We start from the raw sequence: 16,562 nt of genomic DNA on the forward strand, positions 1-16,562 counted from the left end.
ATAGTACCCAACCTTATAGATACTGTTTTTCCCTATACATACATGCCTACAATAAAGTTAAATTTATAAATTAGGCAAAGTAAGAGATTAATACCCGTAACTCATAATAAAACAGAGCAATTATAACAATATACTATAATAAATGTTATATGAATGTGGTCTCATTCTCTCTCTCCCTCTCTCCAAATATCTTAATATTTTCACATCGTGGTTGACTACATGTAACTGAAACTTAGGAAAGAGAAACAATAGGTAAGTGGGGACTACTGCACTCAAAGTACCAAAGATGCTGAATCCTGCATCTAAACTGTCAGATCACATGATAGTTAATAAAGCGAAGAAGACTGACAGGCATTGGGCATAGAAAAATGTCTGGGCCAGATAAATAAAAAAAAAAGAATACATAATTATAAGCAATACAAAATATTAGTGATAATAATAGTTGCAATCATTTCTACTCAAAATTTTTAAATACCTGTAATAGGTCTTAGTCGCCGTAAGACAGAAGATGGCCTTCTCATATCAGCAAGGAATTTGTACAGATCTTCATCACTTAAGCGGTCTCCTTCCTGATTTCAATAATAGAGGAAAAAGTATTTAATAAAACAAATACAGCCGGGCACAGTGGCTCATGCCTGTAATCCTAGCACTTTGGGAGGCTGAGGCGGGCAGATCATCTGAGGTCAAGAGTTTGAAACCAGCCTGGCCAACATGGTGAAACCCCGTCTCTACTAAAAACACACAAAAAATTAGCCAGGCATGGTGGCACGTGTCTGTAGTCCCAGCTACATGGGAGGCTGAGGCAAGAGAATCACGGGAGATGGAGGTTGCAGTGAGCCAAGATCACATCACTGCACTCTAGCTGGGGTGATGGAGCAAGACTCCTTCTCAAAAATAAACAAATAAATACATAAAAAATAAAAAATATATATATATATGATGAAAAATAAATTCATAGTTTGTAAGTAAGCATGCCCTTATGCCTACAATGTAGTTAGAATAAAAAATTAAATTAAATTAAAATAATTATGATTATAAATATATCATACTAGTTTATTTCCTTTTTTATTTTTTCAAATTTTACTAAGATTTAATAATACCACTGTCTATCTTTTTTCTTATTTATAGTCCATTATCTATGCCTATAAAGTATTACAAAATACTCTCAAATATAGAAAACCAATACAAGTTACTGGCCGGGCACGGTGGCTCACGCCTGTAATCCCAGCACTTTGGGAGGCCGAGGCGGGCAGATCATGAGGTCAGGAGATGGAGACCATCCTGGCCAACACAGTGAAGCCCTGTCTCTCCTAAAAAATACAAAAAAAAACTTAGCCGGGCGTGATGGCAGGTGCCTGTAGTCCCAGCTACTCAGGAGGCTGAGGCAGAAGAATGGCGTGAACTCGGGAGGTGGAGTTTGCAGTGAGCTGAGTTCGTCCCACTGCACTCCAGCCTGGACGACAGAGCAAGACTCCATCTCAAAAAAAAAAAAAAAAAAAAAAAAAAAGAAAGAAAACCAATACAAGTTAGAGATAGATGAAAAGGAGAAGAGAAAAATAAGAATACAGACATAAAACAGAATCAAAAAGCAAACATATAAAAATACTTGAGTCTCATAAATTTATTACTCTTTAGTTCATATTTGTGTTTTCAACTTTATATCACAAATTTCTCCAATGCAAAATCTGCAGCACTGGCTAAGGTGAGGAGGAGAAGAAGGAAGAAAGGAGGAAGAGAGAGGAAGAAGAGGGAGGAAGGATTTAGATGAGGGAGGGAGGGGGAGGAGGAATAGGAGGAGGAAGAAACTACTGTTAAGGAAAATCACAACTATCCTGATACTAAGGCCAGAAAGAAAACTCCAAAAGGACTTCAACCAATATGAAAAGAGATCTTGAAAAAAACAAATTACCCATAGCCAATTAACACAAATATTCAATTTAATGTTAATATTTTTTTCTTCTTACAATTAAGATAGCTAGGGTTTTTATTCTTTTATTGAAGAGTCAGTCTTTAGATTTTATCAATCCAATCTTCCTGTTTTGACATTTTATTGTTTTATGCATATTTCATATATTGTTCTTTTATCTTATTTGGTAATGAATATATTTGAGGCTACTTTATTACTGTCAACTCACCTTGAGCCACAACCCATTTGTTCTTCATCGTTATATTTTAAACAAGGATATAGAATTGATCTTTTATCTCACTATTTAGAAAAAATAATTCTTAATTTCTAAGTGGTTATAGGTTTTTATTAATAACGTAAAAGGCTTTTAGTTTTATTGAGTTACGGTTAGAAAATCTGACTTTACAAGGTTTCTTCAGTGACCCAATATAACTAATTATTGCAAATGTTCCATCAGTTGTTGAAAAAGTATATTCTTTTCTTGTGCATACAGAAATAATATAAACTTTTTTGAGACCAAGTTGCCAACACATGAAATTAATTTTTAAATGGTCCTTATTCATAATATATTCAGATTATCTCTAGTCTTCGTTATTTCTATTTCACCCATTAAATTATATTTTCTCTTTTGGTACTTATTGGTCTCCATTCTTTACTCCCTGTTTCCATGCCTTTTTGGTGAGTGAGGCACAATTCCCTCCCTAGGCTTGGCCACATGCCTTGCTTTGCCAGTAAGCAAACATGATGCAAACAGAGGCTTGAAAAACATTTGCACAATTTAATTTGCTCTCTCTCTTGAACTTTTGTCAGAGCTATGAGAACATGACCAAGCTAGCCTGCTAGAAGACGAGAGTAGAATTTGAGAGGCATGTCACAGAGCTGAGTCATTTCTGTCTTCCCAGTAGAAGTCAGCCTATATTAGCTGATCTCAGCCAACCTCCAAACTTGTGAATGAGCCTAGTTCACTGGAGCAGTCTAGCTGATACCCTTTCCTCTACATTGGTTGCTTACTGTCCTGTACCACTGAAAAAAATAGATAACTTATATATGTCAACAAATAGAACAAATGTCTTCAAAACTATTGTGTGGGTTTGATTTTGTTTTTAAATATCTATGTATTTCTAATAATTTTGACTTCACACATTTTATTTATTTATTTTGAGACAAGGCCTCACTTTGTCACCCAGGCCGGAATGCAGTGGCATTATAACTGCTCACTGCAGCCTCAACCTCCTGGGCTCAAGCAATTCTCCCGTCTCAGCCTCTCAAGTAGCTGGGACTAGAGGTATGCACCAACATGCCCAGCTAATATTTTTTATTTTTATAGAAACAAGGTCAGCCAGGTGTGGTGGCTCACACCTGTAATCCCAGCACTTTGGGAGGCTGAGACGGGCGGATCACGAGGTCAGGAGATCGAGACCATCTTGGACAACACGGTGAAACCCCGTCTCTACCTAAAATACAAAAAATTAGCTGGGCATGGTGGCAGGCGCCTGTAGTCCCAGCTACTCGGGAGGCTGAGGCAGGAGAATGGAATGAACCCGGGAGGCGGAGCTTGCAGTGAGCCGAGATTGCACCACTGCACTCCAGCCTGGGTGAGAGAGCAAGACTCAAAAAAAAAAAAGGAAACAAGGTCTCACCATGTTGCCCAGGCTAGCCTCGAACTCCTGGGCTCAAGCAACCCCTCCAGCCTTGGCCTCCTAAACGGCTGGGATTACAGGCATGAGCCAACATGCCTGGCCAACACATTTTAAATCCGTACATAAATACTAATGATTACTATATCCCTACTGTAGACAGTAATCTCTCATAAACTGAAAAAGAAAAAACTGCCTTCTGTGTCTCATTTAGGGAAAAATCTGTGCCTTAAATTCTACTTAATTAAAATGGTAATCTCTGTTTTTAACTTAATTTGCACTTGCCTGATGCATAATTTTCTAGCTACTTAAAAATAGTTACAAAAATAGTATATGCTCATGGTTAAAAATTTTTAATACAGAACCATATTAAACAGTTTCTGTACTGTAAACATTTTCCACTGCTCCACGTTTCCAGCAATCATTTATTTTTAAGTTTTCATAATCATTTTGTGCTACTTCCCAGTTATAGTAACAGTATTCAAAACAGTGTCCAGAACATGGGGACGAATGCTCAAAAAATACTGGTTGGATAAATAGATAGGGGGTGGATGGCTTGTTGATTTATGCTTATAATACCAATTTATTGATAAATAGCAGGCTGAAGAAATGAAAAGAAAGCTGTGGAAATACCAGCAGAAGTGGTGTAGCAGCTGAAGAAGTAGAAAGAGGGGGAAGTAACATACCTGCAAGGTTGTGTCACTGTAGCAAATCTACCACCCCATTTCCTAGCTATATCTGGCCTATCACTTTATCCAAGTGTAGTCTTCTCTAGACTCTCTTTTACTACTGTCCATAATAAAAAGACCAATACCATTTGAGACATTTATCACTGGCTTTTTTTCCTATGAGTTTCTCAGAGTAGCTGCCTATGAATACTACTGATATGTAACAGTGAAGGGGACTTCAAGTAGATTGCTATCTGTCTATTCAAGGTCCATTCAATTGAGGTCTACCCTCAATTCCTGCCCTCTCAAGTTACGAGATATCAGTAAGCCAGGATTTCCTCTTCTTACTCAGAATAACATCTCAGAAAAAGGAATTTTGAAGGAATTATTAGCATTTTCCCTTAATCCACTCCAAAACATGTACTACTCCAGTTTGTTACGCTAATACAAATTTTCTCCCCATTCTTATACGGTTCCAGTCACCTAGTCATTTACAACAAAGACTTTCAAAATTTTCTGATCTTGATTCATGACACAGAATCCATTTTACATCAAAATCTAGTATATACATATATACATGTGTACACTCATACAAAAGGGGGAGGGGGGGAACAACTCCCTGAAGCAATATTTAACCTTACTACATGCAATGCACTATTTTTTCTATTCTACTCATGTTTTATTTTCTTTTTTAACCTGGGTGTCATCTACTAAGCTGATTTTCATTATCATTAAGAATCATGACTGGCATTGGAAAAATACAGATTTGACTCATGGTTAAAAGTGAAGGGAACAGGTTTGCAAAGAGTAAAATACCTTTGATAGAGAACGTCTTGGATCTATACATTCACCTCTAAAAATAACACTGACCTCACTTTAGCACAAAATGCACTCCTAGGGCCTGAAAGTTCTATTTCACATATTATGAATATGATAGTTTAGGCCAAAAATACTTGTGTGGGGAAGACATGTAGGCCACATACTCATTCTCATAAAGAAAATTCATAAACAACCAATGTTTAAGAAAAGTTACACTATTAACAATTTGGAAATAGGATACAGGCTGGACATGGTGGCTCACGCCTGTAATCCCTGCACTTTGGGAAGCCGAGGAGGGTGGATCATGAGGTCAGGAGTTCGAGACCAGCCTGGCCAACATTTAGTATCTTGTCCCTACTAAAAAATACAAAAATTAGCCGGGCATGGTGGGCGCCTGTAATCCCAGCTACTCAGGAGGCTGAGGCAGGGAGAACTGCTTGAACCCGGGAGGCGGAGGTTGCAGTGAGCCGAGATCGTGCCACTGCACTCCAGCCTGGGCAACAGAGCGAGACTCTGTCTCAAGGAGAAGGAAAAAAAAAAAAAAAAAAACAGGATACAGGTATGAAAGATGGATTTTGATGCATTATTAGTCATGGTCAACATTTCACATTTAAATAAATATAATGCTAAAATAATAGGAACAATATAAATCGTTTCTCATTCTTATAGTTGCTTTTATTATTTTTATTCTTAAAGTTTTTAAGTTTCTTGGAATCACCCTTGCATACATGTATAGTACAATTACTACCTTTCTGAAACTAAAAATATTTATGCACAAACATCTCCCCAAAATTCCTACATGACAGAACAATACCTGCTTAAAAAAATTTGTCACTGTGAGGGTAGCTGGTCGAAAGCTCGTCAAGTTACAAGCATCATCTCCACTTGTTGTCCTTTCAAGTGATCGTCTGCCAACAATACTAGAATTCCTCCTCTCTGACCAAGACCCTTTTCGTTCTACAAAAGAATTAAAAAAAAAAATTCATTTTCATAAAAGTTAAATTTTGTTTTAAAGTAGCTTTCCAAACACAAGGAAGAATCTACTAAATTGAAAATTACCCACTCAGCGTATCAAGTATAGTAGGAGAATTTTGCTTTTGGAGAGATTAGTAACAAAGTACCTAAATCTTCTGGTTGTCTTTTTACAACATCACAGGTGTAAAAATAAGTTTCCAACATGCAAAGATCTATGGACATGACCAATGATGAGCCACAAGGAACAGCTACAGAGGAAGTATGCATTTACTACAAAATGTTTACCACAGGGAAATTTTAGTCATCGTTAATCGTCCCTCAGTCTTAGCTCTTTAGTTTGAAAGAAAATTGTAAGATAACTTGTATTCAAAGTACTTGCAAGATAATCCTATTATTTAAAACCAACAGAACTAGACTGAAGATTAACAAGGAAATAGAATACTTGCACAAAACTATAAACAAACTAGACCTAACGGACATTTACACTACACTACACTACACTAAGCGAGAGCAGAATACACATTCTTGTCAAGCACTTAAAAATATTCTCTAAAACAGTCTATATACTAAGCCATAAAACAAGACACAATACATTCAAAGAGATTAAAATCATATAAAATATGTTCTCCAACAACAGAAGAATTAAACTATAAATCAAAAACAGAAGAAAATTTGGGGAATTCACAAATGTGTGTAAGTATAACAGCCCATTTAAAAAATAGCTAACGGATAAAGAAGGAATAATAGAAATTACAAAGTATTTAAGATGTATGAAAATGCAAAAACAACATACCAAAGCATTGCTAAAGCAGTGCTCGGGGGATGATTTATAGCTATTAATGTCTATTTTAAAAAGAACTATCTCAAATCAGTAATATAACCTGAGACTTCAACAAACTACAAACTACAAAAGAAGAGAAACTAAATCCAAAATCAGCAGAAGGCTACAAGAGACAACTGCAGAGTGGAAATAAGGAAAAGAGAAGCTATAAAAACCATACAGAAAAATCAATTAAACCAAAAACTGTTTCTTCAAAAGATAAATCTGACAAATCTTTAGCTAAAATGATGAACCAAAAAAAAAAAAGAAGACTCAAATTACTAAAATCAGGAATGAAAGAAGAGATATCATTTACAGACTTTACAGAGTAAAAGGAATAAAGGAATATACAGCAATACTATGAACAACTGTAGGCCAACACTTAGATTAGATACCAACTAGATAACTTTGATGAAATTGACAAATTTCTAGAAAGATACAAAGTATTTATATTAAAACTGACTCAAGATGAAAGAAAATGTGACCTAAAACAAGTAAAGAGATCGAGTTAGTAATGAAAAAACTTACCACAAAGAAAAGACCAGGCCATGACAGGTTCACTGGTGAATTCTTCCAAACTTTCAAAGAATTAATACCAATCCTTCAAAAACCCTTCCAAAAAAACGGAAGGAACACTTCACAACTCATTCAATGAGGCCAGTATTACCCTGATACCAAAACCAGACACAGTCATCAAAAGAAAGAAAAACTACAGACTAATATACCTTATGAATATAGATGCAAAAATCCTAAACAAAATACTAGCAAACAGACTCCAACAACACATAAAAAAGATTACATGCCGTGACCAAGCAAGACTTTTCCCAGGAATTTAAGGTTAATTTAACATCCAAAAACCACATCATCACATTTAATGCAACACCACATTAAAAGGATACAGGACAAAAAATTTTAATAGAGGCAGAAAAAGTATTTTACAAAATCTAACAGACTTTCATGATAAAAACACTTTTAAAAATTAGGGATAGAAGAGAACTTCCTCAATCTACCAAAATACATCTATGAAAAGCCAACAGCAAATATCATACTTGATGGTGACAGACTGAATGTATTTTCCCTAAAGTCAAGAATAAGACAAGGATATCCACTCTTGTCATTTCTAAAACATTGCAGAAGAGGTTCTAATAAAGACAGAAAAGAAAAAGAAACAAAAGGCACCCAGACTGAAAACGAAAAGTGCAGATGACATGATTTTGTATGCAGAAAATCCTAAAAAATCTGGGGAAAAAAATGAATAACAATTCAAATTTAGTAAACAAATTCAAAAAGGTTTCAGAGTATAAGATCAATATAGAAAAGTCAATTTTATTTCTATACACTAGAAATGGACATTCTAAAGACAGAATTAAGAAAACAATTCCATTTAAAATATTATCAAGAAACAATAAAATACTAGGGTATAAATTTAACAAGAGAAAGACTTGTACACTGAAAATGACACAACGCTGAAAAAAATGAAAAAGATTTAAATAAATGAAAAAAATTTCATGTTCATAGATTCAAAGATTTAAAATTGTTAAAATGGCAACAATCTATAAATTGACTTAGAGATTCAATGTCAGCCCTATCAAAATCCCAGATGCCTTTGTGCACAAACCGACAGCTGGTCCTAAATTTATATGGAAATAAAAGAAACCCAAAATTGCCAAAATAAATCTTGAAACAGGATAAAAGTTGGAAGACCCACTCTTCTCAATTTCAAAACTTACTTCAAAGGTAAAGTAATATGGTATAGCAGCAATCCCCAACCTTTCTGGCACCAAGGACTGGTTTCATGGAAGAAAATTTTTCCACAGATGGGGGTGGGGGGATCGTTTCAGGATGATTCAAGCGCATTACATTTATCATTAGAGTCCCATAAGGTGCATGTAACCTAGATCCCTTGCATATGCAGCTCACAATATGGTTCATGCTCCTACCAGAATCTAATGCCACTACTGATCTGACAGGAGGCAGAGCTCAGGTGATAATGCTAGCTCAGCTGCTGCTCACCTACTGCTCCATGGCCCGGATCCTAACAGGCCACAGACAGGTACCTGTCTGCCACCTGGGAGTTAGGAACCCCTGCAGTAAAGCACTGGCATACAGATCAATGGAATGGGATTGAGAGTCCAGAAATAAATCCCACATGAATGGTCAATTGACTTTCAATAAGGGATCTAAGAAAATTCAATGGGAAAAGAATAGCCTTTTTAATAAATGGTGCTGAAACAACTGGATATCCACATAAAAAGAATGAAATTGGACTCCTACCTCATAACATACAAATATTAACTCAAAATGGATTATTATAAACCTAAATGTAACAGCTGAAACTATAAAACTCTTACAAGAATACATACAAGTAAATTTTGATTCATATTACGTAATTGTTTCTTAGATAAAACACCAAAAGCACAGTGACAAAAGAAAAAAATAGAAAAATGTAATTTCATCAAAATTTAAAACTTCTGTGCTATGAACAATACCATCAAGAAAAGTGAACTCACAGACTCGGAGAAAATATTTGCTATCATATATTAGGTAAGGAATTTGCATCCTGAACATATAAAGAACTCCTACAACTCAATGCCAAGAAGGTTAAAACCCCATTTAAAAAAAAGGCATCAACTACTAATAAATAATAAAAAGACCAAAGCCATTAAAAAATGAGCAAAGGTTAAAAATACCTATTACTCCAAGAAAGATACATAAATAGCCAATACACACAAAATGATGCTTAATATCGCTAGCTATTAAGAAAAGGTAAATCCAACCTACAATGAGTACCACTTCACTTGCACTAGAATGACTATAATCAAAGAGCAGACGATATGTTATATTGGTAAAGATATGGTGAAACTGGAACCTTCATACACTAGTGGAATGCTAGTGGAATTTTTGAAGGTGCAGCCAAATTGGAAAACAGTGTGGCAGTCCTTCAAAAGATTAAGCACAGAATTATCATATGACCCAGCAATTTCACTCCTAGCTATATATCTACATATCTAAGAAAAAAAAAGGTCCACACGAAAGCTTGTACATGACGTTTCAACACTATGAAACATTATTCATAATAAACTAAAAGTAGAAAACAACCCAAATCAACTGATAAATAAATACAGTATATCAATACAACAGATTATTTGGCAATAAAAAGAAATGATACCAATACATGCTACGACATGGATGAACCTGAAAAACATTATGGTAAGTGAAAGAAGCTAGCCACAAAAGACTATATTATACAAGTCAATTTGTATGAAATGTCTGGCACAGACAAATCTATAGAGACAGAATATATATTAAAGGTTGTTTAGGGTCAGGTTGGAAGACTCCAGGGGAATGAGGACTGACCACTGATAATGAGTACAAAAGTGTTCCAAGATGGGTACCTAAGTATTCTGTAGTAGTGGTTGCAGAATCCTGTGAATATACCAGGAAAACACTGTACAGTAAGTCCTCACTTAACATCATGTTTCAGTTCTTCAAAACTGTGACTTCAAGCAACACGTTGTCTAACAAATCAATTTTACCATATGTTAATCGATATAAGCAAGAGTTAAGTCCCTACAGCATATTTCTGGTCACAAAAACTTCATCAAACTTCTAAATATTCAAAACACTTCTAATATTAAACATTCAAATAAATGTGCACTATACATACATTTAAGAAAGATTAATAAAAATAAGTAGGATAATTATTTACCCAATTATCCCAGTTCAAGGTCACAAGTGGCCGAAGCCTGTTCCAGCAGCGCAGGAAAGAAGGCAGTGTATGACAAATGCACCTGACAGCAGTAACTTAAGCAAACCCTGAGAATGACCCTATGGTCTAAAAAGAATTTGTATTCGGAGTTCCGAGCTAAGGAACCTGGGAGTGGCCAAACTTGAAGATTCATTCCTTATCTATGAGGATAAGGACATCTGAACTTCTAGCCTATCCAGTGAAATCTAGGCCATACATGGAATCAAGGCCCTTTGTTTTGGGTTAAATGAGGGTTTCCAGGTGGAAGTTACTAGGGGGAGAATGCTAAGTGAAAATGCTACATAAACTGCATGCTTTTTCAAGTGGCTGTGGTTTTTGGTCCAGCTTGCCACTCTGCATGTAAGTTCCCTCAGTAAACCCTATGTCTCATTCTCTGGCTCCCCATCTCTTTTTCAGCCTCTCTGATATGATGCTATACATAACAAAGTCAATAGGGGTCCTGCACAACAGGCAGGCACCTGTCCTGGACAGGACGCTATTCCATCACAGGTGCACTCACACACACACACCCAGGTTACCTTACGCTGCTACCACTTAAGACATGCCAATTCACCTCATGAGCACAGCTTTGGGATTGGGGAGGAAATGAGTACCCAAAACTCCCCACACAGACTTGGGGAGAACATGCAAACTCTACACAGACAGTAGCTCCAGCCAGGAATCAATTCTTTTCCTCATTAACATTATAAAAAATCAAAAACAAAATGAGATATTTGAAGATCTGCTGTATTGTACAATTTAAATTGGTGACCTATATGGTATGTGAATTATATCTTAATAATGGTGTTAAATGAGAAAAAGGCAAAAAAAGAAAAAAGAAAATCCTTTTTATGCAATATTACATTGCAGAGTCTACAAATGAAACAAGCTTATATAAGAAAAAAGAGGCCGGGCATGGTGGCTCACATCTATAATCCCAGCACTTTGGGAGGCCGAGGCAGGCGGATCACTTGAGGTCAGTAGTTCGAGACCAGTCTGGCCAAAATGGTGAAACCCCATCTCTACTAAAAATACAAAAATTAGCCAGGCATGGTGGCACACATCTGTAATCCCAGCTACTCAGGAGGCTGAGGCAGCAGAATTGCTTGAACCCGGGTGGCAAAGGTTGCAGTGAGCCAAGATCGTGCCATTGCACTCCAGCCTATGCCACAGAGCGAGACTCCATCTCAAAAAAAAGAAGAAAAAAGTAAACATTTAGAAATGTTTTGTATGAAACACTCTTACCTCCAGTACTGATTTCTACTTCTGTAGAATCTCTTTCCAAACTCCCAGCACTGCTAACAATATTCATTAAATGGATTGCAGTCCAAGCAAAAGGCATGCGATATTTCCCAAGCCTTTGGCAAAACTGATCTGCTTGACTCTTCAGTTTCTCCAGTTTTTCTTTATTCTGCAAAACAGAACTTTATACATTATATGATTATACTTGAAAGAAATCAATTAAAGGCTACTTCATACTACATAAAGGAAAAGGATGAGAAGTCTCAATTCTCAGCAGAGAAAAAAAATCTGTACCTTACAGAGATGAAGTATTAGTGCAATATCTTAACCAGTGAACAAACTCAACACATTCTACAAATGTACGTGCAGAGCAGGTCTTTGAAATTTCTGTTTGTGATTATGTTATTCTGGGGAGAAGAGAGCAAGTACCAAACATGTATTATGTATTGCAAGTATTGTTTTAGGAAGTATAACCATGGTCTAGTCAGCAACTGGTAACTACAAAATATTCTAGGTTATAATTTGTTAAATTTTGTTACTCTATAAAAGATGGAAGTAGCTGAGCAAATTTGAAATAGTCCCTAACTTATAACAACCATGAGTTAAGAGTGGGGAAGCACGAATAGGCCAATGATAAACAAGCTCAGAGATGTAACAAAAGAAGGAAAGTAAAAAGTATTAGAAGAAGACTAAATGCTGGAAAAATACTAACGGTCCAAATATTTAATAGTACAAGCATATCTGGAAGACATCTTGAGTCTGGCTCAACTTTTAGGCTACTCCTGAAACAAACATCACGAGGTGGCCTGCAAAAGCCAATCAACACTCAAGACTAAAAATCTATACTACCTCTCTCATATACTCTTTGCAGATGGGATGTTGAAGTATACACTACGACAGTGTCCTACCTTGGGACTCAGGGCTAGAAAAAGATGAAACAATAACTAAATGATACCACTATTTATTACTATCTCTATTATACCCTTAAAACAGTTCCTTGTTTTAAATATACTTCAAATATACTTAATTCTATCAGTGTATGTAAATATAAGCAAAGAGCAGAATAAGCTGCTAGTATATTTAAGAGCACTATGTAACAGAGCAAATTTAATTTGTAAAATGACAACCTGGGGACAGCCAGAATACTATACTTTAACCGTTAGTTCAGCCAGGTAATCAAGGATCAAGAAAAGAATATCATGTGCTCAGATCTACAGAAAAAGCTCAGTTCTTGTTATGAACCTTGGGAAAACAGCAAAACATTTTCTGGGTTTGGGTTGCTTACCCAGTATTCCTCAAGCATACTTCTCCCGGAAGTTCCAGTATTAAATCTTGTGTTCAAAGATCCAAAGATCACTTGTATTCTTGTAGCTAACCCATAGTATCTGAAATTTGTTATCAATTATCCAACTTTTTTTTGCTTTTATAAGTTTATATACATTCTAGCAATTAGGCTGGGCATGGTGGCTCACATCTGTAATCCCAGCACTTTGGGAGGCTGAGGCAGGTGGATCACTTGAGTTCAGGAGTTCAAGACCAGCCTGACCAACATGATAAAACCCCGTCTCTACTAAAAATACAAAACTTAGCTGGGTGTGGTGGCACATGCCTGTAATTCGAGCTACTCGGGAGGCTGAGGCAGGAGAATCACTTGAACCCAGGAAGCAGAGGTTGCAGTGGGCCAAGATCCTGCCACTGGACTCCAGTTTGGGTGACAGAGCAAGACTGTCTCAAAAGAAAAAAAAAATCTAAAGATTAGCCATCTGATGGCAAAAAAAGGCTGTATTTTCTTTTTTTAAAGACTATTATATTTTTTACTATATTCCTTAATAATCTGCAGTCAGATGGAAGCCAAGAATACTTCTATTTTGCTAGGAAAAGTTCTATCAATATCACGATTTTATAAATAAAGAAAACCTTTAATTATTCAGGAGTTAAACTGAATTAATTTAGTTCTCTCCATGAAGAAAAAAATTTAAAGAATCAGTTTTGAGATAGAAGAGATTTTTAAAGAATACCACAGCATATGACAAGGCTAGGTGACAAATTAAATAAAGAAGAAAGGAAGATAGAAAGCGGGCCTACAGAAAAAAATATAGTACTAGTAAAATTCTTTAATATGCTTTGTATAGCATTCTCCCAAGTTACAATAGTAATAAGTGGGGGAATTGAGAAGCATAACATTCTACCTTGGTGGCATCTGCTTCTTTGAAAATCATATATGGTTCTGCACACTCTCCAATGTCTCCTTGCTGCAGGACTTTTTCTAGCTGTCAAAGGCAAAAAAAGTTAAGATTAAGCTTTTAAAAGCCTGAAATTCAAGGATGGTTCAATATATGAAAATCAACATAACACATTAACAAAATGACAGAAAAAAAAATATGACATCTCAATTGCTGTAGAACAAACAGACAAAATTCAGTACCCTTTCATGGCAGAAACACTCAACAAAGTAGTAATACAAAGAAACTACCATAATAAAGGCCATATATGAAAAGCCCACAGTTAACATCATACTCAATGGTTAAAGACTGAAAGCTTTTCCTCTAACATCATGAATGAGACAAGAATGCCCATCTTAGCCTCACCTATTAAGCATAGTAATGGAAGCCCAAGCCTGAGAACTAAACAAGAAAAATACATAAAGCATCTAATTGGAAAGGAAGAAGTAAAATTATCTCCCAAATGCTATGATCTTTTATGTAGAAAACTTTAAAGATGCCACAAAAAAAACTGTTAGAACTAATCAATGAATTCAACAAAGTTACAGGATACAAAATCTACATACTAGCAATGAGGAATCGAAAAAGGAAATTAAAAAAAAAATTTCATTTATAATACCATCAAAAAGAGTAGGATACTTACAAATAAACTTAACCAAGAAAGTAAAGGATCTATATACACTGAAGACTATAAAACATTGCTGAGAGAAATTAAATTAGGCACAAATAAATGAAAAGAAATCCTGTGTTCATGGATTGAAAAAATTTGATATCATTAAGATGTCAAAACTACCCAAAGCAATCTATAAGCTTAATGCAAACCTTATCAAAATCTCAATGATTTTTTTTTTTTTTTTGCAGAAATAGAAAAACCCATCCTAGAATTCATAGGGAAACTCAAAAGACCCTGAATAATCAAAACAAATTTAGGGAAAAAAGAAGAAAGTTGAAAGTCTCATACTTCCTGATATGAAAATGTAGTTAAAAACTACAATAAACAAAACAGATATAAGATATATATATATATATATATTCCTATTAGTTCTGTTTCACTGAAGAATTCTAATAAAGAGTTCAAGAAAATTAGGTAGCACCTACTGTGTATGTCCAATATTGTGTTAAAGAATATTAAGATGAAAAAAAAATAAGTAAAGGTCAAATCTTAGCCCTTGAAAAGTTTATAATACTGACAGACAAGTATACAGACACTACAAAATAAACAAATATATTTAACATTATTCTCACCTTTATTACAAGAAAAACATCTTGGGAAGGATAAGTGATAGAAAAAATTGCTGATCTTGCCAGGGTGGTAATGGCAGCAGGTGGTACATGTGGACGTAACAACCCTTTCATCTGCTCAGAATTAAGGTCAAAATAAAAGTTTTCTGAAATCTAAAAAACATTAATATGTTAAACTTTAAAATCTGTACATTTTACAGTGTCTATTTCTTAAAAGAAAGCTGCTTCTGCTACTTACTTTTAGAACTCTTTCAATGAAACAATAACCTGTTTTCAATTACAGTAATCATAATAAGAAAACATTTAATCTTAATAAATTAAATATCTATTTTCTTTTTAAAAACATTCATGTTAAATAATTCTCAAAAAAAACATTATTTATTTATCTACAGATAGTAGGATATTATACTCTAATGTAAAGTTTATATTTCACTGAGACCAATCTTTACATACCTAAATCAAAGTAAAAAAAGTAAACAAGCTATTTGGAAAACATAATAAGCATATTCTAAACAACCATATTCCAAATTCTTTTAATTAGAGGCAGGGGGATCAAGGTCAGGAGATGGAGACCATCCTGGCCAAAATGGGGAAACTCCATCTCTACTAAACTACAAAAAATTAGCCAGGCATGGTGGCGTGCGCCTATAGTCCCAGCTACTCGGGAGGCTGGGCCAGGGGAATCACTTGAACCTGGGAGGTAGAGGCTGCAGTGAGCCAAGATTGTGCCACTACACTCCAGCCTGGCAAAAGAGCAAGACTCAATCTCAAAAAAAAAAAAAAAAAAGTAATCTCTAACGAAGTATACAAAGAAATTATCATTGAGATGATGGATTCCAAATTGAGTTTTAAAAAAATTTATGAATAATATCCCAGCAGTTTCGAGTTAGCAAATAAGAGTTGCTAGAGCAGAATTCCATTAAAGAAATCCATAATATGTCTTGTGTTGGCAGCAGAAGTCACTGAAGGCACTTCAAGTGTCCTTTTTTCTTTTTTTAATTTTAAATTGTTTTTAGTAGCAATGGGGGTCTCACTATGTTGCCCAGGCCGGTCTGGAACTCCTGGCCTCAAGCAATTCTCCCACTTTGGCCTGCCAAAGTGCTGCAATTACAGATGTGAGCCACAAGGCCAGCACTTCAAGTTTCTACTACATATTAGTCTTAGAATATTAAATTAAGAAATGTTGTAAAATAACCTTCTGACACGCCTGTAATCCCAGCACTTTGGGATGCCGAGATGGGCGGATCACGAGGTCAGGAGATCAAGACCATCCTGGCTAACAC

At 35.5% G+C, this 16,562-nt stretch overlaps 1 protein-coding gene across 9 annotated transcripts in view; it reads right to left on the minus strand.

Annotated features, from left to right (window-relative positions):
- DOCK7 (dedicator of cytokinesis 7) overlaps nucleotides 1-16,562 on the minus strand; it is a 234,757-nt gene that overhangs the window by 167,394 nt on the left and 50,801 nt on the right. For all 9 annotated transcript variants that reach the window (XM_030812931.1, XM_030812929.1, XM_030812928.1 and 6 more), the window contains exons 9-13: nucleotides 15,283-15,432; nucleotides 14,005-14,085; nucleotides 11,819-11,984; nucleotides 5,845-5,987; nucleotides 476-569 (exon numbers count right to left, since the gene is read on the minus strand). In XM_030812931.1, coding sequence (XP_030668791.1) covers nucleotides 476-569; nucleotides 5,845-5,987; nucleotides 11,819-11,984; nucleotides 14,005-14,085; nucleotides 15,283-15,432 — 634 coding nt within the window. The remainder of the gene's footprint in view (nucleotides 1-475; nucleotides 570-5,844; nucleotides 5,988-11,818; nucleotides 11,985-14,004; nucleotides 14,086-15,282; nucleotides 15,433-16,562) is intronic.

Source organism: Nomascus leucogenys, chromosome 5, assembly GCF_006542625.1.
Source record: "Nomascus leucogenys isolate Asia chromosome 5, Asia_NLE_v1, whole genome shotgun sequence".
Lineage (NCBI taxonomy): Eukaryota > Metazoa > Chordata > Mammalia > Primates > Hylobatidae > Nomascus > Nomascus leucogenys.